The sequence below is a fragment of the Bufo bufo genome, chromosome 3 (genome assembly GCF_905171765.1).
Source record: "Bufo bufo chromosome 3, aBufBuf1.1, whole genome shotgun sequence".
Classification (NCBI taxonomy): domain Eukaryota; kingdom Metazoa; phylum Chordata; class Amphibia; order Anura; family Bufonidae; genus Bufo; species Bufo bufo.
Window position 1 is genome coordinate 278,515,763 of NC_053391.1, and position 24,655 is coordinate 278,540,417.

At 42.8% G+C, this 24,655-nt stretch overlaps 1 protein-coding gene across 1 annotated transcript in view; it reads right to left on the bottom strand.

Moving 5' to 3' along the window:
* Positions 1 to 581: 581 nt before the first annotated feature.
* The window catches only part of UHRF1BP1 (UHRF1 binding protein 1), a 944,367-nt gene continuing 920,293 nt past the window's right edge, over positions 582 to 24,655 (bottom strand). Inside the window, exon 21 of the mRNA XM_040424154.1 lies at positions 582 to 1,866. Within this exon, the coding sequence (XP_040280088.1) occupies positions 1,756 to 1,866 (111 nt within the window). The 3' untranslated portion in view covers positions 582 to 1,755. The remainder of the gene's footprint in view (positions 1,867 to 24,655) is intronic.

A 24,655-nucleotide genomic window follows, 5' to 3' on the forward strand; every position in this document is an offset into this window, starting at 1 on the left:
CTGAGGGGTTAATTGTGCAGATCACAGCCCCCTGTAAGAGATCGGGTGCTGCCAGGCAGCAGGGGGCAGTCATGTACACCGTTCTCAGTATATTCTAACTAGAAGCGTCCCCATCACCATGGGAACGCCTCTGTGTTAGAATATACTGTCGGATCTGAGTTTTTCACGAAGTGAAAAATCAGATCTGTAGAAAACTTACTGGGAATCCGCACTGCCGCACTGGCCACCAATGAATATAGAGGGAGGGGGGGCACATTTAATACTGGGGAGGAAGCCTAATTTCCAGGAACGGAATCCGCATAAAACGGATGACATACGAATGTCTTCCGTTTTTTGCGGATCCATTGACTTTGTATTGGTCCAGGATCCGATTTTTCAGGACAAGAATAGGACATGTTTTATATTTAAACGGACATGCGGAACGGAACAACGGAAACGGACAGCACACATTGTGCTGTCCGATTTTTTCCAGGACCCATTGAAAATGAATGGGTCCAGATCTGGTCCTGATCTGTTCCTGAAAAAACGGAACAGATCAGGAAAGAAAAAACGGACGTGTGAATGGACCCTAAGGCTGAGTTCACACTTCAGTTATTTGGTCAGTTAATTCCAGCACTTACTGTATGGTGGGCTAAAATCAGGAGCCAATCCTACTGGCAGATAGCATATCATGAAAAGATCTGCCCCTGTTCTTTGTTTTGGACCTGTAACTGACCAAATAAGTGAAGTCTGAACTGAGCCTAATAGTGACACTTGCCGATGCGTTCATCCATATACTGTATGTGACCTGCCTGTCATACTGATGCACAGTAACTGTTTCACTACAAGAAATGACTAGCTATGCATGTTGCTGAAATGCAGAGTGATGCACACCAAGATACACTCTCCATGCAGGCCGAGATTTAGCTAATTTAATGAGCATACTTGATTGATTAATTAATTTGGAACAAAGCGAATTTTTTGGAAGTATTCAACGAAGCGTTCAAATAAAATTTTGGAAAACTTTGCTCATCTTTAATTATAAGTATATATACGTACTGCAACCTGCATTAAATTCATAGGAAATGTTACTGCCACAATTTCAATTACAAATGTATTTGTATGAAAACTAACAGTAAACTATATGTATATTTTTTCAAACACAAGTTTAAAGAGAATCGCTTTGTAAACATTTTGATGTTTATCATATTGCAACAAGTTATCGGCTAATACCACCATATGTTTATAGGTTGACAGTCTTTAGATAAGTGAACAAAAAAAGTAATGTCCAGAGAAAAACAATGCTCCTGTTTTCAGTTTACATGTTAAAAGTGCCATTACTTGCATGGCAAAATATTATTACAGACCCATTACACATTTTTCAGACCCATTGACTTGGTGCATGGTCTGCATTTTAAGGACAAATTCCAACTTTTTGTGGAACAGACAAACGGATGTGGAAAGCACATGGATGATCTGTGCACTTTCCTCATCCGTATGTCTGTTGCGCAAAGAGATACAACATGCTCTATACTTGGCTGCAAAATGTGGACGGCAGATCTATTGTAAATAGGTCCACAAAAATGTGGATGCAATGCAGACAGTATCAGTATTTTGTGGATCTACAATTTGCAGACAGCAAAATACATATTCATGTGCATAAGGTGTAATAGACACTTTTTGCTGCTCAAATATTCTGGTGAGTGTAAAATGTTTTCAGTGCATAGGACATTATAGTGTAGAATGGTACTATAAAGGCATTAAGACACTGAGCAATCACAGATGGAATTGGGGGTTGTATTTTCTGATTTCCTCTAAGAGACGCTGCTCTTGTTTTTGCTGTTGTTCAAGTTTTGCAAGTGCAGCCAACAGTTCTCTCTTGAGCGCCTGTAAAGCAAACAAAATAACACATCATCAATGGTCAGGTGCTTTGTCCATTCCTAACCTTGTACTATTTTAATATAAAATTCCCATCCACAATATTGTATTCCTGTCACGAACAGCAATAAGTATGTGTGTACTGTAAATGTTGGAGAGAAGGGATGCAAATGAGCTCTTAACAAGCTTTGCCTCTAATGTCACCAGATTTAAGGCAGCTATCCTATAAGTCAATGTTCAGCTCTTAGAATAAGCCTTGAGACTGCCCCCTCATCAGTGCAGAGCAGAGTACTTGCTTAACTGGGTGAGAGGCCTGTGTCCAGGTCAGGGGGGAACTAACTCTGCTTAGGGAGAGAGCACCTTAATCAGTGTGAGGAGACAAATAGGCCATACATGCTCTTCTGGAATTCTGGGAGAGAAGGGATGCAAATGAGCTCTTAACAAGCTCTGCCTCGAATGCTACCAGATGTAAGGCAGCTATCCTATAAGTCAATGTTCAGCTCTTAAATAAGCCTTGACTTGGATATTAAATAAGCCAGCACCTCATCTGCAGACAGCTGTTTCAGGGTGATTGATCCTCATCAGTGCAGAGCAGAGAGAAGCGATCCCAGAATTCCAGAGGAGCATGTATGGCCTATAAGTCTCCTCACACTAATTAAGGTGCTCTCTCCCTAAGGAGAGTTCCCCCCTGACCTGGACACAGACCTCTAACCCAGTTAAGCCAGTACTCTCTGCTCTGCACTGATGAGGGGCAATCATCCTGAAACATCTGTCTGCAGATGAGGTGCTGGATTATTTAATATCCAAGTCATGTCTCAAGGCTTATTTTAAGAGCTGAACATTGACGTATAGGATAGCTGCCTTACATCTGGTGGCATTAGAGGCAGACCTTGTTAAGAGCTCATTTGCATCCCTTCTCTCCCAGAATTCCGGAGGAGCATGTATGGCCTATAAGTTTCCTCACACTGATTAAGGTGCTCTCGCCCTAAGGAGAGTAAGTTCCCCCCTGTACTGTATATGTTTGAACACTTATACAGATGGTGGTTTAAATCTGTGCAGTGCCCCTCGGAGTAGGCACAAATCCAGAATAAGTATTTTCTTAAGCACAGAGTTACAGGTTATTAAATATTTCCAAGTGGTGATCACACATATACAGTACTGCACAACAGTTATAAGCCTAACTCACTCGTCAGTGTTTTGATCAGTGATTTCCATCAGTGATTGTGAGCCAAAACCAGAATTGGAGCCTATACAGACATAAGGTTTAAGAGAAAGATGTGCACCTGCTCTATGTTTAGAGCCGCACCTGGTTTTGGCTCAAAATCACTGATGGAAATCACAGACCAAACACTGATTGTGAATGAACAACAACTATCTTTAGCAGAAAGAACAAGGACTGCGAGTAGTAATGATATAGCTACCACAAAACCCTGATCCTAACATTATAGAGTCTGTCTGGAATTAAATGAAGAGACAGAAGGATTTAAGCAAGCCTACATCAAAGAAGATCTGTGTTTAGTTGTACAAGATGTCTGGAACAACTTCTTTGCAGATTTCCTTCAAAAACTGTGCAGGTGTACCTAGAAGTACTGAGGCTGTTTTGAAGACAAAGGGTGGTCACACCAAATATTGATTTGATTTTGATTCCTTTTGCTCATTTACTTTACGTTTTGTTGACAAAAATATAGTATTTTGTCTGCTGTCATTCTTCTGTGTTATTTTCTTTGTGTGTGTTCTATGTTTGTAAGGGATCATGCACACAACTGTTGGATGTTTTGCAGTCTGTAAATTGCGGATCAGCAAAACATGGTGTGAGGAAGTGAAAGGCCTCATATATGAGGGAAGATATGTGTCTCCTAGAATGGTGCAGGAAACATATTAGAGATGTATGTTATGGTTTGCTGTATTTTCACCTGAGACGTGTCACCAAGGTGCCCGGCCTTGGTGAAGTAAAAGCCAGTAAGCTAGTGTGTCCACTAGGATAGATAGTGGACGCTGTTGGTACTATTATTGGGAATAAGCAAAGAGCTGGGTGTGTGTTTATTCCCCACGATCCACTCCAGGTGGCCCATATCCAGGGTTCTCATTTAAAAGTCAGCAGCAATCCTCAGTGTGGGGGAAGTCTGGGGAGAGATATGCCCAGAGAACAGACCTGCGTGATTAAAGGCTTGGTAACTGGCAGACCGGGAGGCATAATCAGACCGCAAAAAATGTGAAAATAAATAAATACCGGATCTGTTTTTCCAGATGACACCGGAGAGACGGATCCAGCATTTCAATGCATTTGTCAGACGGATCAGGATCCTGATCCATCTGACAAATGCCATCAGTTTGCATATGTTTTGACGGATCTGGCAGGCAGTTCCAACGACGGAACTGCCTGCCGGAATCCTCTGCCGCAATTGTGAAAGTACCCTTAAGGTGGCCATACACATAAAAGTAAAGTTGGCTGGAATGGCAGATTTCTTGCCAACTTCATCAGCCGAAACTGCATGTTGATGGCATGATCGGCTGAATTCAACTGATCACTTGCCATTGTGCTTAACCCCTTCCCGACACATGACGTAATAGTACATCATGGCGGCAAGTGACTTCCCGCATTTGGACAAATTATTCCGTCATGGTGCGCGCCCGATCACTGGGTCCCTGCTGTATCCGCCACCATCACTGTAAAAGCCGATGCCGGCAGATTAACCCCTTCTATGCCGCGGTCGGCACTGATCGAGGCATAGAAGGGGTTTGCGGCGGGTGACAGAGCCTATCGGGTCCCCGCGCTTCTCTGGCGGGGATCCGATGGGTGACAAGGCAGTCCGATGCCATGCAGAGGCTGCCCAATGCCTTGCACGGCATAGGGACCTACCTTCTATGGGGGCAGAGGAGATCCAGCACCAGGCTGGGTCTCCTAGGCAACCTGTTATTGTAGTACTCAGTTTAATACACTAACAGGCAATGCATTACAATACAGATGTATTGTAATGCATTGCAGACCTCCAAAATTTGAAGTCCCAGAGTGGGACAGAAATAAAGTAAAAAAGTGTTTTTTAAAAAAAAAAAAATTTAGTTTCAAGTAAATAAAGAAAAAATCTCCCCTTTCCCCAGATTTTATAAAAAAGAGAAAAAAAAATGAAAAAAACACACATATTAGGTATCACCGCGTCCGTAACGACTAGCTCTATAAATATATCACATGATCTACCCTGTCTGAAAAGCACCGTAAAAAAAATATGAAATGTGTTAAAAAAAACATTTTTGTCACCTTACATAACAAAAAGTGCAACACCAAGCAATCAAAAAGGTGTATGCCCCCCAAAATGGTAGGAATAAAACAGTCACCCTATCTTGCAATAAATGAGAATCTACCTAAGACAATCGGTAAAAAAAAATAGCTCTCAGACTATGGAGACACTAAAAATTTTATTTTTTTTGTTTCAAAAATGCTATTATTGTATTAAAGTGAAATAAATAAAAAAAGTAGACATATTAGGTATCGCCGCATCCGTAACAACCTGCTCTATAAAAATATCACATGACCTAACCCCTCAGGTGAACACTGTAAAAATAAATAAATAAAAACTTTGTGAAAACAACCAATTTTTTGGTCACCTTGCTCCATAAAGTGTAATATTGAATGAGCAAAAAAATCATATGTACCCAAAAATGGTACCAATAAAAATGTAAACTCTTCCTGCAAAAAAAACAAGCCATAGCACAAGACCATCGGCAGAAAAAAAAATAAAAATATGGCGTTCAGAAAATCGAGACACAAAAACATAATTTTTTTTCAAAAATGCTTTATTATGTAAAACTGAAAAAAACCAAAGTAGACATATTTGATATCATTGCGTCCGTAACAACCTGCTCTATAAAAATAGCACATGATATAACTTGTCAGATGAATGTTGTAAAAAACAAAAAAAAATTGGTTTCCTTTCCTCACAAAAAAACAATATAGAGCGACTAAAAATCATATGTACCCCAAAAGAGTACCCATAAAACTGTCATCTTATCCTGTAGTTTCCAAAATGGGGGCACTTTTGGGAGTTTCTACTGTAGGGGGCATCAGGGGGGCTTCAAATGGGACATGGTGTCTAAAAACCAGTCCAGCAAAATCTGCCTTCCAAAAACCATACGCGCTCCTTTTCTTCTGCGCCCTGCGGTGTGCCCTTATATCAGTTTATAACCACATATGGGGTGTTTCTGTAAACCGCAAAATCACGGTAATAAATATTGAGTTTTGTTTGGCTATTAACCCGAGGGTTAAAGAAAAAAATGGATTCAAATGGGAATTTTTCAAAAATAGGAAATTTTGAAATTTCTTCTCCATTTCCTTTAATTCTTGTGGAACACCTAAAGGGTTAACAAAGTTTGTAAAATCAGTTTTGAGTAACTTGAGGGGTGTAGTTTCTACAATGGGGCCATTTATGGGGGGTTTCTACTATGTAAGCCCCACAAAGTGACTTCAGAACTGAACTGGTCCTTACAAAGTGGGTTTTTGAAATTTTCTTAATTTTAAGAATTGCTTCTAAAATTCAAATCCTTCTAATGTCCTAAAAAAAATGACATTTACAAAATGATGCCAACATAAAGTAGACATATGGGGAATGTTAAAGAATAAATATTTTATGAGGTATCACTTTCTGTTTTAAAAGCAGAGAAATTAAAATTTCGAAAATTGCAAATTTTTCAAAATTTGGGGTAAATAAAGGGGAAATATATTAACTCAAATTTATGACATGAAGTACAATGTGTCACGAGAAAACAATCTCAGAATGGCTTGGATAAATAAAAGTGTTCCAAAGTTATTACCACATAAAGTGATGTATGTTTCGATTTGCAAAAAATGGCCTGGGCAGGAGGGTGAAAACTGGCCCAGGGTAGAAGGGGTTGAAGAGGACATGTAGAGCGGCGCCCGGGGATCTCACTGCACTTACTATTATCCCCGGGCGCCGCTCCGTTCTCCCGTTATGCCCTCCGGTACCTTTGCTCTGTAAGTTATAGTAGGCGGTGTCTGCCCTTGTCCTGTGGGCGTCTCCTTCTCCTAGGCTGTAGCGCTGGCCAATCGCAGCGCACAGCTCACAGCCTGGGAGGTTTTTTTCTCCCAGGCTGTGAGCTGTGCGCTGCGATTGGCCAGCGCTACAGCCTAGGAGAAGGAGACGCCCACAGGACAAGGGCAGACACCACCTACTATAACTTACAGAGCAAAGGTACCGGAGGGCATAACGGGAGAACGGAGCGGCGCCCGGGGATAATAGTAAGTGCAGTGAGATCCTAGGGCGCCGCTCTACATGTCAGCATACTTAGTTCACATTGTTTTTACTAGTGAAAGGTCCTCTTTAAGCACCAGGGAGACTGCTGTGTTTGACAACTAAACACACAGAAAATAAGGGTTCAGTCACATGGCAATGTTTCTAGAGGAAAAATGCCTTTGTAATTATGACTTGCAATTGTGCAGGTCCCATTTTTATTTTGTAGATTCTCACAGAATCAAAGAAGGAAAAAAAAACTGTAAAACTGGAGGCACAGAGATATATAGGCCCTGATGTATCATGCCTTTACTCCAGAATTCTGACTTCAAAAATGGTACTTTTGCGAGTTTTTGCATTTTTACACCACTCATTCCAGTTTTGAAATATGAATGGGAGGGTGGGTGTGGTTAGCTATGTTAAAGAGTTTCATTACAAAATTATCCCTGAGAATTTTTTAAAAAGTGGCAATCTCAATCCTGTAGGAGGGTGGAATAGTAAAGCTGGAGTAGTGTTAGGTTTAACCTTTAACCTTTCGTTAAAGGTTAAACCGTTTTGTTTTGGTTTTTTTTTTGGTTTTTTTACGCCTGGCAATACTTTTTTTATTTTTCTGTTCACATAGCCGTATCAGGGCCTGTTTTCTGCAGGACAAGTTGTACTTTCTAATGACACCATTTACAGTTATATACAATGTAGTGGGAAGCAGGAACAAAATTCCAAATTGGAAAAAAAATGCAACTCTGCCACAGTTTTATGGGTTTTGCTTTTATGACGTTCCCTGTGCGGTAAAACTGACCTGTTCCCTTTATTCTCCAGGCAAGTACAATTACGGTTATAACAAATTTATATAGTTTTTCTTGTGTTTTAATATCTAAAAAAATTAAAGCTGTGGAAAAAGAAACTACTTTCTTTCTTTGCATTGTTATACTCTAACCCTCATAACGTTTTTATTTTTGCCTCTACAGAGCTGCGTAATGGCTCATTTTTGTTGGGGCAATGTGTACTTTTTCAATGATATTTTTGGGTGTGTATGACTTTTTGATCACTTTTTATTCATTGTTTGGGGAGGTGAAGAGGCAAAAAGCCTATTTTGATATATTTTTTCCATTACACTCTTTAACATATGATATAAATACTTACACTGACGAGCAAAAGGGTAACAATGTTTTGAACTTTTGACTTTCAGGCTCTATATCTCACCATTCATAACAGCTTTGAATGTGAGTCTACCATCATTTTATAGACAATCATCTTGGCTATCTCATACATAAATTGGGCTTGCATCTATTTAGCATATGATTAGTTATGCAGATTCTTGTCATGTAACTTCATTGCTACTGTTTTGCTCCTGGTGGCGGAACAATCTTTTTCTTTTTGTATACTACAAATTACAATCTGTTCTCACATTCCCTAATAGCTCAATGTGTTCTTATTTTGATTCCCAAGCAAAAGGATTTTGGGGGTAATATCTCTCCTTGGTGAGAGAGCACCTTAATCCGCTTAAGGAGACTTAAAAGCCATTCATGCTCCTGGAATTCTGGGAAGAAAGGGATGCAAATGAGCTCTTCAGGAGCTCTGCCTCTACTGTCACCAGATGTAAGGCAGCTATCCTATAAGTCAATCTTCAAAAACAAGCGATTTCATAAAAGTAATCCTTTATTCATCTGGGATAAAGTACACAGAGCTGGCCGGGGCGGAATCAAAGTTTCCCACACAACATAGCGGCAACGGCCGTTTCGCGCAAGTTTGCGCTTCCTCAGGCCACTGACGTAAGCGCGTATTACCGCTCTGCCTTTTAAACATCCGGAGTGTGGTCATCATGGAAACCCATGGCAAACACAACCCACCTGACGTGCATAAAAACACAATACAAAAATTGTGTTGGAGACCAACTCCTTGCTGCACCACGACAGCTTCCATCCGGATAGTGTTAAAAGATCTGTCCTCTATGGGCAATTCATTAGACTGAGGTCTATTAACAGTACGAGAGAAGGTTTTTACGCACAGGCCTCAGAATTAAAGAGGACCTTTCACCAGAGGAAAGCCTCTAAACTAACTATACAGAGGTGTAGAGCGGCGCCCAGGGATCCCCCTGCACTTACTGTTATCCCCGGGCGCCGCTCCGTTCGCCCGGTACAGCCTCCGGTATGTAAGGAGTTAGGCTCCACCCATTTGATCCTGCCGGCGTCTTCTTCTCCTATGCTGTAGCGCTGGCCAATGGCAGCGCTCAGCTCATAGCCTTGCGCGAAATGGCCGTCGCCGCTATGTTGTGTGGGAAACTTTGATTCCACCCCCGCCAGCTCTGTGTACTTTATCCCGGATGAATAAAGGATTACTTTTATGAAATCGCAGTGGTGAGTGCCGACCTTTCTACCTCTCTTGTTTTTGAAGCTTGTGCATTCTATGTGGGCTTGATCACTGCTACGCTGTGTTTGGAGACGGAGACATACGGTGGACACCAATTGTTTGGAGTGTGTTTGGAGTCTAGCAGCTGTGCCACCTTTTCTTCCTTTATGATCCTATAAGTCAATGTTCAGCTCTTTAAATAAGCCTTGAGACATGACTCGGATATCAAATAATCCAGCACCTCATATGCAGACAGCTGTTTTGGGGTGATTGCCCCTCATCGGTGCAGAGCAGAGAGTACTGGCTTAACTGGGTGAGAGGCATGTCAGGATTTAGAGAGTGCCTTAATCGGCGTGAGGATCTGGCATTAGAGGCAAAGCTTGTGAAGAGCTCATTTGCATCCCTTTCTTCCCAGAATTCCAGAGGAGCATGAATGGCCTATAAGTTTCATCACACCGATTAAAGCGCTCTCTCCCCAAGGAGTACCCCCCAAATCCTGACAGGCCTCTCGCCCAGTTAAGACAGTACTCTCTGCTCTGCACTGATGAGGAGCAATTACCCCAAAACAGCTGTCTGCAGATGAGGTGCTGGCTTATTTAATATCCGAGTCATGTCTCAAGGCTTATTTAAAGAGCTCAACATTGACGTATAGGATAGCTGCCTTACATCTAGTGGCATTAGAGGCAGAGATGGTGAAGAGCTCATTTGCATCCCTTTTTTCCCAAGCAAAAGGTAACTGGTTCTAATCCAGGAGCAGCCATGAAGAAGATTTCACAAGAAAAGAGAAATAGCATCATCCAGTTCATCAATAGCGGTATCTCAGCCAAGAAAATTGACAAACTGCATCATGTGAGTACCATGACAGTTGGAAGAATACAAAATGAAGTCTATCCATGCATTCCAAAGCCAAGAGGTGGACATCCAGGCAAAATATCAAGAGTCAACAAGTTGGCTCATCACATGGCCTATTAGTTCAAGTGCGACAAACGCGGCAGTGGAGGTGGCTCGTATGCATGGTAATAGTGAGATCAGACATCCATGCAAGCACTGTGTAATCACACAAGTCTGGAATGGTGGCTCGAAAAAAGTTGAAGAAGCCTCGACTTCAGTATCATCATAAGAAGTGTCTGCTCGAGTTTGCAAAAAAGTACGAACAGAGGACAGTAGAACACTGGAAATGGGTGATTTGGAGCAATGAGGGGAAAGTCAATAGACTGGGCTCTGATGGGTTCAAATGTGTCTGGAAGAAACAAGGGAAAAGGGGGCTAACTGATTGAGAAATTGATGGAAATATCAAGTTCCATGGAGGAAGCCTGATCACATGGGGTTGTTTCACAGCCAAAGGCGTTAGATACTTGACCAGAATCGATGGTGGTCTTAATGCTGAGATATATGTGAGTATCCTACAAGATGAGTTACTTCGTACACTCGAGTATTATGGGTATGAAAAGAAAAACATAGTTTTCCAGTAGGACAACGACCCGAAGCATATGTCGACATTATTATCATTTATTTTAAAAACACAGTAAACAAGAAACTATTAACAGACTGGTAAAGAGGGGTAGAGGATCCTGCCCGCAAGACCTTACAATCTATAAAGGAAGGGGAGAACACAGTAGGTGAGGGTGAGGTGCTCTTGTGGTTGTGTGGTGGCAGCATGCTCATTGCAGATGGTAGGCTTTCCTGAAAAGGGGGGTTTTCAGGTTACTCTTGAAGCTTTGGATGTTGGGGTGAGCCTGATGTGTTGGGGTAGCGAGTTCCAGAGTAGGGGAGGGGCACGTTAGACATCTTGTAGTCGATTGTGTGAGGAACAGATGAGAGGAGGTCCTGTGAGGATCTGAGATTACGTGTGGGGATGTATCGAGAAAGCAGGTCCAAGATGTACGTTGCAGAAGAAGAAAAAAAGATGAACCTTTGGATGGCGCTGTCAGCAGGAGTCAGGAGCCGGTATGTATTGGTAACACAATACTTTTTTTATTTTTAGTCAACGCGTTTCAGGGGCGGAGAGCCCCCTTCATCAGGACAGTATACAATATAAGGTCCAAGATGTAAGGAGATTGATGAAGAAATGGTTCAATGACAATGAAGTAGAGGTGCTGGATTGGGTCCCACAGTCCCCAGACACAATTGAACACTGGATAGAGTTGAAGAAAAAGCTGTACCAAGTGAGTCTACCACTATGCACCAACATTAGGAACGTGTAGAAGAGACCTGGGAACAGATTTCGGTCAAGACATGCTTGGATCTGATCAAGAGCATGCCCAGGAGGATTCAGGTCGAGTGGAAAGCTAATGGACGATTTACAAATTAGTGACAAAATAATTTAAATTAAAATTTTGCATTTTAGGAGCAAAACAGTAACAATGCAGTTACATGACAATAATCTGCATAACTAATCATATGCTAAATAGTTGCAAGTCTAATTTATGTATGAGATAGGCAAGATGATGGTCTATAAAATTATGGTAGACTCACGTTCGAAGCTGTAGTGGATGGTGAGATATGGAGCCTGAAATTCAAAAGTTCAAAACATTGTTACCCTTTTGCTTGTCAGTGTATATATTTTAATAGTACAGGTGTTCCTGGACATAGTGATGCCTGTGATGTTTGTTTTTATATTGATTAATTTTGGGGAAAGTGTACAGGCTCAGGCCTATTACTACTACAGAATGCCTTCCCTAGTCTTAGCCAGGGGAAGGCATCCCAGGCTGGCAAGTATGCACTTGTTTTTGTTCTCTCAGTAACATTTGACCATGGCATCTGAAGGGTTAAATCTGATCAGCGTTCTTGCCGATCGTAGACATTAGCTCCAGATGTTTGCTGTATAAAACAGCAGGCGCCTGGCGCTATGGCATCTGCTCTCATGAGCGGGCACCATCTTTAAATTCTGCACTTCCGCTGTACATCTACGGAGCTGGAAGTGAAGGGGTTAAGGATGAGACAAATTTATCAAACATGCGACATTTGATAAATGTGGCATAAATTATACTGAAACAGACTGAAGCAAAACTGACTTCAAATACTATGCTCTTGATAAATTCTCCAATAGTATATGCCTATAGTATTCTCTGGAGGGCCTATTAAATAAGCATGCGGAGGTGGCTGTGTATGAGCTCTAATATGGATTTAGTGCAAGATGTCATGTGTATATATATGATCTAGGGGTCCTTTTCGATGGCCTGATGCAGACCCATAAAAAGTGCTGTTCAAAAAGAAAACATGTATTTTCATGGAAAGTGCAAGGGAGAACCACCGTGCATCGCTAATGCAGTTTACATTATGTTGGCAGCACATACCCTGTTTACACAGGAAGAAGTGCTGCTGACAAGCAAGTATTTTTAAAGCACATAAAAAAAAGCTGACAAATATTTGCTGGAATTCAGCAGACTGCTGCACTGTTTACACTAGGGAACAAGTTTACTTATAAAAACTCTTTTACACTGATCACAGATATTCCAGTTATCCTGTTGATAGGGAATAACTATTAGATCACTGGGGTCTGCTTCATTCATTTTGGTGTTGTGAGACAGTGACAGGTCTCACTCAGGTTAGAGGCAAGGAAGGGGTGGATAGTGCGGTCCACACCCCTGTTCCACCACAGGTGAGACAAGCTGGAGGTAATCAGCCTGGCATAAGGCACCTCCCAGGGTGTCAGAAAGGGAGTGTGTGTTATCTGTGGACAGAGGCCTGGAGGCTCTGTCTGTGTGGTCTCAGCTGGGCTAGGCTGAGGGACCACGAGGCTAAGTGACAGCCTGGAATTTGGGGGATGCAGTGATGCCCGTCGTACAAGGGCCACAAGGTCAGTCGGGAGGACTGCTGGACCACAATTCCCCAAAGGGACTTGCATTTGCTACAGCCTGGAGGCTGCTGGACTATTGGGCTGAGAAAGCCGCATGTTATGACCGTGTGTGAACGGTCCTTTAGGTGAGTCAGGTTATTATATGTTTAGATAGAGCCCAGCCGGGCAGGTGTTTATTTTGTATCATTTATGTTTGGTTTGCTGAGGTGCCAAATAAAGTGATATTTGGACCTGAAACTTGGTGTCTGGCGACCATACTTGTGTGAATGACCCCCAGAGAAGAGCTAACCCCCCACAATTGGTGTCGGATGCGGGCAAGCGTCCCTGCTGAAAGGAGATAACTGGTTGCTAGGGGCAAAGGCAAGAGCAGGTGCTGCTGAATTCTGCTGTGTTGCAAAGAAAATTGCTGTGTGGATTTAAAGTGCCAGCAGCCCTGGGAAAGAGACTGTGAATGCTGAAATTGTTTCTTGAGAGTGAGACACCTGGAGGCTGGGTCTCTGTTAGTGGACTTGTTGCTGAAAATTTTTCTGGTGCCTGGGCTGTCTGCTGCTATGGGGTGGATGGAGGATCTCACCGAGCAGCTGAGGCAGGCCAATCTGGAGGCTAACCAAAGGCACCTGAAGTGGCAGCAGGAGCATGAAAAACTCATGAAGGAGTATGAAAGACAAGGAGAACTCCTAACCCAAAGCGTTTACCAGGGTAACAGCTGTGCTGATGCTTTGAGGACGCCATTGCAGTGGGCCCTGGAGAAAAAACCTGCAAAGCTGAGTGGACAATTTGTAAAAGTCCAAAGTGTCGAGGATGCGGCTGAAAAAACAGTCAAAAAGGTGACGTGTGCCGTTGCCAAGGGCAACCGTCGGGAAGAAAAGGATGTCCGGAGGAGCCGTGATGCGGGTGCTAGGTGCAACCAACCACGACGGCAGGCCGCTGTCCTGCAACAAAGAGAGCGCTGTTGGAGATGCCGTCAAGTCACAAAGTGTGAACCTGATTGTCCTATGGTCAGAAGTCAGGTAACCAGGAATCCATGGCAGGAGGTTCCTAATGTCCAGGAGAAGGACTGTGACCTCGGGGAAGATGTTCCTGGCTCTCCCTCATCGCCTGAGACTGCCGAACCAGTGACTTCTGTGGGTAAGACTGTTCCGTGTTTTTCTGGTGTAAAAGACAAAGTGACAGTGAGCACGGTTCTGGAGACTGGGCAGGTTTCTGACCAGTGCCCTGGGGCTTCAGAAGCCGTGAACTCTGGTGTGAACCGGCGTCAGTTGCTATCTGCTGAGCCGGGAGGTGTTGAGACACCAGGACTGGAGACTGAGCCGCAAATGATAGATGTGCGGGACAGTCATGCGGATAATGAGGACTATCCGGTGGTTCTCACTCAGTGTGAGACTCCAGTGAGAACTGGGACTTGTGAACCTGATGTGATACATATGCTAATACATGAGGGAATGTTGGGCCGTGATTTCCCGTTGTTCCGTGACTTGTGAGGAAGTGGAAACACTTCTGCAGTCAGTGACGAAACTCCTGCAGAACTGGTACCTAATCCGTTAAGGGAAGTGACCATTAAAAACAATGGGGCAGATAAGGTGCAAGGTGATTGTGCCAAGTTGGCGGAAATGCATAATGAAAGGGGGATGTCATGTGAAATATCTGATGTTGATAACATGCCTTTTCCGTTGCAGATTGTGGTCAGGGGAGAAGCGCCCCCTGGTGGTAAAAATGTAAATCTCGATGAAGCTTTATTTTCATCTGCTATTTTTCATGAAGTGCTATATGACTTGATCAAAAGGTTTGAAGACATGCATATAAGTAGTGTGGAGCAAAGCCCAGCTCCAGCTCAGTGTTTGAAGGTGCAGGAAAATATGATCGGGTTAGAGGGTGTACTGCACGTACCAGAGGTGGAAATGCAGTCTCCACAATGTTGGTTGGTTACTGGGGAGGTGTCCCAGGTGGGGATTGGCTCAGCGGTGCCCCTGGAGGTCAGAATTGATAGTGACACGAGCGGTATGGGTGACGTATGTGCTGTGACCTATAGCAACCCGGGGAGTGAAGCTACCATGTCAAGGTCCTGCGAAACAAAGGTGGTTACTAGTAGCAACCAGACAGTTATATCTGACGAAATGGGAATTAAGTCGGGTGACGTCAGCCTAGTGTCTGAGGCCCATGTCCAGACAGTTGCAGGTGACCTGAAACGACCGTACAACTGCAAACAGGAGGATGATCTCTCTCTCTCCTCACGCTCCCTAGAAACATCAGAGAAAGGACTAGCTGTCTTCACAAAGAAATGGAAGAAGGCTTCAGAAAGGGAAAAGGAGGAGAGACAGAAAGAGAAATGCATCTCGGCTCGATATGATGAAAAATGTAACCAAGCAGAGACTGATGATTGGGAAAAGGAGACCAAGGCCCTCTCCTTGGCTAGAGCCCTTGAAGAAGCGCTTGAGGAGCATGCTGAATTGGAGAGGCTGAACAAGCAACTCAGAGCAGAGACAGAAAATCTCATGAGCTTAAAAATTGAGTTGGAGAAATCTAAGTGTGCTCTCGAGCAGCAGGTGGAAGGTGAGAAACCTGAAGAGGGTTCTCTGAAAGACGTCATGAAGCCAGAGCCTGTTAAAAATGGGACAGGAGATGGTGGCACTGTGGCGCTGGCTGTGGCAGAGAAGATGGAAGATGCTTCTGCTAAACCAGTTGATGGGGCTGATGTGAATGCCGAAGACCACAGACGCGTGGTAGCGTGTAACCTAGGCCTGGAAGACGTCCCCTCTGCATGCAAGGCCTTCCAAATAGCCAGCAGGCTGCTGGGGAAGAAGTACGAGGAGGTGAACGATCAGTTTTTGGATCCGGGCTATTACGATGGGCTGTATCTCCTGACTCCTCCTCAAAAGGAGAACAGTGTCCTGGGTGAGCCTCTGGAGAAAATGACAGAAGACAAGGAGTCTGCTGAAGACCCTGGTGCCTCCTGCCTCGATGAGAAAGAGGGGGAGGGGTTAACAGGGCAAGTGTATGGTGCCATGTCCGAGAAGGATGAGGAGGCGGTCAAAGAGACTGGAGACTCCAAGAAGACAAAGGCTGAAAAAGTTATGGCCGATGTGTTGGTTGACGTGAAGTCTCCAGGTTCTACAGAGACCAAAGTTAAGCGAAAGGGGGCAGCGGCCGAAGTGGAAAAAGTCACTAAAGAAGCGAGTAGGGGCAAGCAGGCTCTGGTGAAGGAGCCCTGCAAATCAAAGGAGGAAGTGTCGGGACGTGACCATGACTGGGAACAGTTCAGTCAAGAGCGGCAGCAGTCCAAGAAAGGACATGAGGCGCAAGTGCGGGAGCCAGAGGATCAAAAACGAGAGAGAGATCGAAGAGTGCGAGAGCGCATCATTATCACCCACGAAAGAGTAGGAAAAGAGTATCTGGCCATGAGATGGGCACATGAGGCCTTTAGGCAGTTTCGGTTAGGCAAGATGTTGGTTTTGGTGATAAACCAAGCTCTGCTGGCGTGGGTCTGGCAGAACAAAGGGAAGGTACGTGTCACCGAGGTTCCTGGCCTCGGTGAAATAAGAACCGGTAATTTTCTGTGTCAGCGGCAGCTAGTGCTCGCTGACACTGGGTTACTTAGTGTGGCTGTAAAGCCAATCTGGGCCGGTTCTTATTGGGAGCAGCCAAAGAGCAGGGTGGGTGGCTGTTCCCCACGTCCAGGCCAGGTGGATACCCTCTCACCAGCCTCCCGTGGTTATGCAGGTGTTCACCCTCACGGGCTTGAACAAAGGGGGGGGATATGTGAGACAGTGACAGGTCTCACTCAGGTTAGAGGCAAGGAAGGGGTGGATAGTGCGGTCCACACCCCTGTTCCACCACAGGTGAGACAAGCTGGAGGTAATCAGCCTGGCATAAGGCACCTCCCAGGGTGTCAGAAAGGGAGTGTGTGTTATCTGTGGACAGAGGCCTGGAGGCTCTGTCTGTGTGGTCTCAGCTGGGCTAGGCTGAGGGACCACGAGGCTAAGTGACAGCCTAGAATTTGGGGGATGCAGTGACGCCCGTGGTACAAGGGCCACAAGGTCAGTCGGGAGGACTGCTGGACCACAATTCCCCAAAGGGACTTGCATTTGCTACAGCCTGGAGGCTGCTGGACTATTGGGCTGAGAAAGCCGCATGTTATGACCGTGTGTGAACGGTCCTTTAGGTGAGTCAGGTTATTATATGTTTAGATAGAGCCCAGCCGGGCAGGTGTTTATTTTGTATCATTTATGTTTGGTTTGCTGAGGTGCCAAATAAAGTGATATTTGGACCTGAAACTTGGTGTCTGGCGACCATACTTGTGTGAATGACCCCCAGAGAAGAGCTAACCCCCCACAGTGTACAGGACCGCCAAATGATATGAATGCTATATTCTATAAACATTATTTAATTTATCCCTGTAACTCCTTGTTTACAATGTGCAATTATACTGCACTGAATGGAAGTGCCTTTTTAAACCGAAAGCTGGGAATGGAATGAAGATAAGAGTGCATTTGGTAGAAGTCCAGAGGATGTCACTGCATATGCAAAGAGTGGCATCAGTCACAGATAGACTCCCATTGCGTTTGTATGTGCGTGTGTGTGTGTGTATATATATACAGTCTTGTGAAAAAATTAGGACACCCTTTGAAAGCATGTGGTTTTTTGTAACATTTTTAATAAATGGTTATTTCATCTCCGTTTCAACAATACAGAGAGATTAAAGTAATCCGACTAAACAAAGAAAACTGAAGAAAAGTCTTTCCAAGATCTTCTGTAAATGTCATTCTACAAAAATGCCTATTCTAACTGAGGAAAAAGATAGGACACCCTTGCCCCTAATAGCGAGTGTTACCTCCTTTGGCTGAAATAACTGCAGTGAGACGGTGCTTGTAGCCATCTACCAGTCTTCGACATCGGTCTGAGGAAATTTTACCCCACTCCTCAATGCAGAACTTTCTCAGCTGTGAGATGTTTGAGGGGTTTCTTGCACGTACAGCCCTTTTCAAGTCACCCCACAGCATCTCAATGGGATTCAAATCTGGACTTTGACTTGGCCATTCCAGGACTCTCCATTTCTTCTTTTTCAGCCAATCTTTGGTTGATTTACTAGTATGTTTTGGGTCATTGTCATGTTGCATGGTCCAGTTCCGCTTCAGCTTTAATTTTCTAACTGATGGTCTCACATGTTCTTCAAGCACCTTCTGATACACAGTAGAATTCATCGTGGATTCTATGATGGTGAGCTGACCAGGTCCTGCTGCAGCAAAGCAGCCCCAAACCATGACACTTCCACCTCCATGCTTCACAGTTGGTATGAGGTTCTTTTCTTGGAATGCTGTGTTTGGTTTACGCCAAACATGTCCTCTGCTGTTGTGTCCAAATAATTCAATTTTGGACTCATCTGTCCAAAGAACATTATTCCAGAAGTCCTGGTCTTTGTCAACTTTATCGCTGGCAAATGTCAGTCTGGCCTCGATGTTTCTCTTGGAAAGCAAAGGTTTCCTCCTTGCACACCTCCCATGCAAGTTAAACTTGTACAGTCTCTTTCTGATTGTAGAGGCATGTACTTCTACATCAACAGTAGCCAGAGCCTGCTGTAGTTCTCGAGATGACACTTTAGGGTTTTTGGATACCTCTTTTAGCATCTTGCGGTCTGCTCTTGGGGTGAACTTGCTGGGGCGACCAGTCCTGGGCATGTTGGCAGTTGTTTTGAAAGCCCTCCACTTGTAGACTATCTTCCGGACAGTGGAATGGCTGATTTCAAAATCTTTTGAGATCTTTTTAAATCCCTTCCCAGACTCATAGGCTGCTACAATCTTTTTTCTGAAGTCCTCTGACAGCTCTTTTGCTCTCACCATGGTGCTCACTCTCACTTCAACAGTCAGGAGCACACCAAACTAAATGTCTGAGGTTTAAATAGGGCAAGCCTCATTCAACATGCAGAGTAACGATCTACTAATTATGTGCACCTGGTGTGATATACCTGTGTGAGATCTGAGCCAATTTAAGAGGGAATACATGTGAGGGTGTCCTATCTTTTTCCTCAGTTAGAATAGGCATTTTTGTAGAATGACATTTACAGAAGATCTTGAAAAGACTTTTCTTCAGTTTTCTTTGTTTAGTTGGATTACTTTAATCTCTCTGTATTGTTGAAACGGAGATGAAATAACCATTTATTAAAAATGTTACAAAAAACCACATGCTTTCAAAGGGTGTCCTAATTTTTTCACATGACTGTATATATATATATATATATATATACACACACACACAGGTGCATCTCAATAAATTAAAATATAATCGAAAAGTTTATTTATTTCAAGTAATTCAGTTCAAAATGTGAAACTCATTATATAGAATCATTACACACAGAGGCATTTATTTATTTTAACCCGTTCCTGACATGTACGGCACTTGCACTTGTGGGTATGCTCCCGCTCCCATTGGTGGGGTTTAGGGGAACTGGAGTGTGTGTGTGTCAGCCCTTGATCTCCTGTGTGACAGGAGACTGCTGCACTTTAGTTCCTAAGGAGCCATAGACTCAAATGCTAATGCACTGGAGTCTATGAAAGAAGCAATGTAATGATTGCTTGTTAAAGTTCCCTATGGAAACTATTCAAGTGTAAAAAAAAATGTAAATAAATAAGTTTTAATAAAACGAAACTTTAAAAAATTAAAATCATACCTTTCCCCAAAATGGAAATAAAAAAACATAAAAAAAATTAACATCATGGGCACCGCCATTTGCGAAGATGCCCATGCTAATCTTATATAAAACGAAACAAAAAGAAAATATAAAAAATAAAAAATGGCTGATTCTTAATTTTTTGGTCACTTCTCCTCCCACAAAAAAAATAAAAGGCGTACACACCCCAAAATGGTATCAATGAAAAGTACAGATCACCCTGCAAAAAATAAGCTTTCACACAGCTCCATAGACATAACTACAAAAAAGTTATAGGCGTCATAATATGGAGATAAAAAGAAAAAACATGTTTCAAGGTTTAATTTTTTTTTTTATCAGTTTACAAATGCAAGTAAAACTATACATATGTGGTATCACCGTAATAGTACTGATCTGGAGAATGAAAGTAACTGGTCAGTTTTACCGTATAGGGAGCGCCGTAACAACTTAATCCACAAAACAGTTGCTAAACTGCATTATTTCCAATTTCACTCCATTTGGAATCTTTTTCCAGCTCCCCACTACATCATATGCAATAATAAATAGTGGTATTTCAGTACAACTTGTCCTGCAAAAAACAAGCCCTTATACAGCTAAGTAAAAGGAAAAATAAAAAAGTTATGGCCCCAGAAACGCAGGGAGTGAAAACACGTAAACTCAAAAACAAAAAAAACCTCTGGGGCTGAAAGAGTTAGGCCTCTTTCACACGGGTATCATGTTTTTGGCCCGGATAAGATGCAAGTGCGTCGCGGGAAAATGCACGATTTTTCCGCGCGAGTGCAAAACATTGTAATGCGTTTTGCACGCGCATGAGAAAAATCGGCATGTTTGGTACCCAAAACCAAACTTCTTCACAGAAGTTCGGGTTTGAGATCGGTGTTGTGTAGATTGTATTATTTTCCCTTATAACATGGTTATAAGGGAAAATAATAGCATTCTTAATACAGAATGCATAGTACAATAGGGCTGGAGGGGTTAAAAAAAAATATAATAATTTAACTCACCTTAATCCACTTGTTCGCGCAGCCTGGCTTCTCTTCTTCTTTGAGGAATAGGACCTTTGATGACATCACTGCGCTCATCACATGGTCCATCACATGATCTTTTACCATAGTGATGGATCATGTGACGGACCATGTGATGAGCGTAGTGACGTCACCACAGGTCCTTTTCCTGTGCACAGCAAAGATGAAGACAGAAGAGAAGCCGGGCTGCGGGAACAAGTGGATTAAGGTGAGTTAAATGTATTTTTTTTTTAACCCCTCCAGCCCTATTGTACAGTCGTGGCCAAAAGTTTTGAGAATGACACAAATATTAGTTTTCACAAAGTTTGCTGCTAAACTGCTTTTAGATCTTTGTTTCAGTTGTTTCTGTGATGTAGTGAAATATAATTAAACGCACTTCATACGTTTCAAAGGCTTTTATTGACAATTACATGACATTTATGCAAAGAGTCAGTATTTGCAGTGTTGGCCCTTCTTTTTCAGGACCTCTGCAATTCGACTGGGCATGCTCTCAATCAACTTCTGGGCCAATTCCTGACTGATAGCAACCCATTCTTTCATAATCACTTCTTGGAGTTTGCCAGAATTAGTGGGTTTCTGTTTGTCCACCCGCCTCTTGAGGATTGACCACAAGTTCTCAATGGGATTAAGATCTGGTGAGTTTCCAGGCCATGGACCCAAAATGTCAACGTTTTGGTCCCCGAGCCACTTAGTTATCACTTTTGCCTTATGGCACGGTGCTCCATCGTGCTGGAAAATGCATTGTTCTTCAACTGTTGTTGGATTGTTGGAAGAAGTTGCTGTTGGAGGGTGTTTTGGTACCATTCTTTATTCATGGCTGTGTTTTTGGGCAAAATTGTGAGTGAGCCCACTCCCTTGGATGAGAAGCACCCCCACACATGAATGGTCTCAGGATGCTTTACTGTTGGCATGACACAGGACTGATGGTAGCGCTCACCTTTTCTTCTCCGGACAAGGCTTTTTCCAGATGCCCCAAACAATCGGAAAGAGGCTTCATCTGAGAATATGACTTTGCCCCAGTCCTCGGCAGTCCATTCACCAAACTTTCTGCAGAAGATCAATCTGTCCCTGGTGTTTTTTTTGGAGAGAAGTATCTTCTTTGTTGCCCTTCTTGACACCAGGCCATCTTCCAAAAGTCTTCGCCTCACTGTGCATGCAGATGCGCTCACACCTGCCTGCTGCCATTCCTGAGCAAGCTCTGCACTGGTGGCACTCAGATCCCGCAGCTAAATCCTCTTTAGGAGACGATCCTGGCGCTTGCTGGACTTTCTTGGACGCCCTGAAGCCTTCTTAACAAGAATTGAACCTCTTTCCTTGAAGTTCTTGATGATCCTATAAATTGTTGATTGAGGTGCAATCTTAGTAGCCACAATATCCTTGCCTGTGAAGCCATTTTTATGCAACGCAATGATGGCTGCACGCGTTTCTTTGCAGGTCACCATGGTTAACAATGGAAGAACAATGATTTCAAGCATCACCCTCCTTTTAACATGTCAAGTCTGCCATTTTAACCCAATCAGCCTGACATAATGATCTCCAGCCTTGTGCTCGTCAACATTCTCACCTGAGTTAACAAGACGATTACTGAAATGATCATCAGGTCCTTTAATGACAGCAATGAAATGCAGTGGAAAGTATTTTTTTGGGATTAAGTAAATTTTCATGGCAAAGAAGGACTATGCAATTCATCGGATCACTTTTCATAACATTCTGGAGTATATGCAAATTGCTATTATAAAAACTTAAGCAGCAACTTTTCCAATTTCCAATATTTATGTAATTCTCAAAACTTTTGGCCACGACTGTACTATGCATTCTGTATTAAGAATGCTATTATTTTCCCTTATAACCATGTTCTAAGGGAAAATAATAATGATCGGGTCTCCATCCCTATCGTCTCCTAGCAATCGTGCATGAAAATCTCACCGCATCCGCACTTGCTTGCGGATGCTTGCGAATTTCACGCAGCCCCATTCACTTCTATGGGGCCTGCGTTGCGTGGAAAACACACAAAGAGGAGCATGCTGCGATTTTCACGCAATGCACAAGTGATGCGTGAAAATCACCGCTCATCTGCACAGCCCCATAGAAATTAATGGGTCCGGATTTAGTGCGGGTGCAATGCATTCACCTCAAGCATTGCACCCGCGCGGAAATCTCGCCCGTGTGAAAGGGGCCTTAATGTTGATGATTATGGCTTACAACTAGGAATGAGCGGACCCATAGATGTTCTGGTTCAAAGTCAATGGGGACCCGAACTTTGGGGCTGAAAAATGGCTGTAAAGTAGTCATAGTAAAAGCTAGAGGGCTGCAAAAGGAACCAAAATGGGGGTAAAAGCAGGAAAATTGCCCTGCAAACAAATGTGGATAGGGAAATGACTTACAATAACATACAGTAAAATACATAAAAATAAAAAATAATAATCTTGAACCAGGAGGTGGAGGTCCAAGTGGAGTAGGATGTTGAGGATGCTGTGAATGTGGCGGTGTAGGTTGAAGAGGCAGAGGAGGAAGCCAACACTGTTTTTGTGTATTTTTTTTTTCCTTTCATTTATTTACTTATTTTTTGTCTGTTTAACCCCTTAACCCCTTCATGACAGTGGTAAAAATAAGTAAAAAAAAAAACATTTTTATTTATAAAAAAATACCAAATTTACAACAAAAAAATTTTTTTTCCAAATTTCAATTTCTCTACTTTTATAATAGATAGTAATACCTTCAGAAATAGTAATTACTTTACATTCCCCATATGTCTACTTCATGTTTGGATCATTTTGAAAATTACATTTTATTTTTTGGGGACGTTAGAAGGCTTAGAAGTATGGAAGCAAAACCCACTTTTTAAGGACCAGTTCAGGTCTAAAGTCACTTTGTGAGGCTTACATAATAGGAACCACCTGAAAATGACCCCATTTTAGAAACTAGACCCCTCATGGTATACAAAACTGATTTTACAAACTTTGTTAACCCTTTAGGTGCTCCACAAGAATTGATGGAAAATAGAGATGAAATTTCTGAATTTCACTTTTTTTGCAGATTTTACATTTTAATCAATTTTTTTCCAGTAGCAAAGCAAGGGTTAGCAGCCAAATAAAACTCAATATTTATTACCCTGATTCTGCGGTTTACAGAAACACCCCACATGTGATCGTAAACTGCTGTACGGGCACACGGCAGGGCACAGAAGGAAAGGAACGCCATATGGTTTTTGGAAGGCAAATTTAGCTGAACTGGTTTTTAGATGCCATGTGCCATTTGAAGCCCCCCTGATGCACCTCTACAGTAGAAACTCAAAAAAGTGACCACATTTTGGAAACTACGGGATAAGTATTTTATTGGTACTATTTTGGGGTACATATGATTTTTTATTGCTCTATATTACGTTTTTGTGAGGCAAGGTAACAAAAAAATTGATGTTTTGGCACCGTTTTTATTTTTACAGCATTTACCTGAGGGATTAGATCATGTGACTTTTTTATAGAGCAGATCGTTACGCACATGGCAATACCTAATATGTCTACTTTTTATGTCTGCATTTTTGAAACTGAAATAATTATATTTTAGTGTCTCAGTCTGAGAGCCATAGCTTTTTTATTTTTTGACCGATTCTCTCAGGTAGGGTCTAATTTTTTGTGGGATGAGGTGACGGTCTGATTGGTACTATTTTGGGGGGCATATGCCTTTTTGATCACTTGCTCCTCGGCTCCCGTAGAAGGCAGTTCCC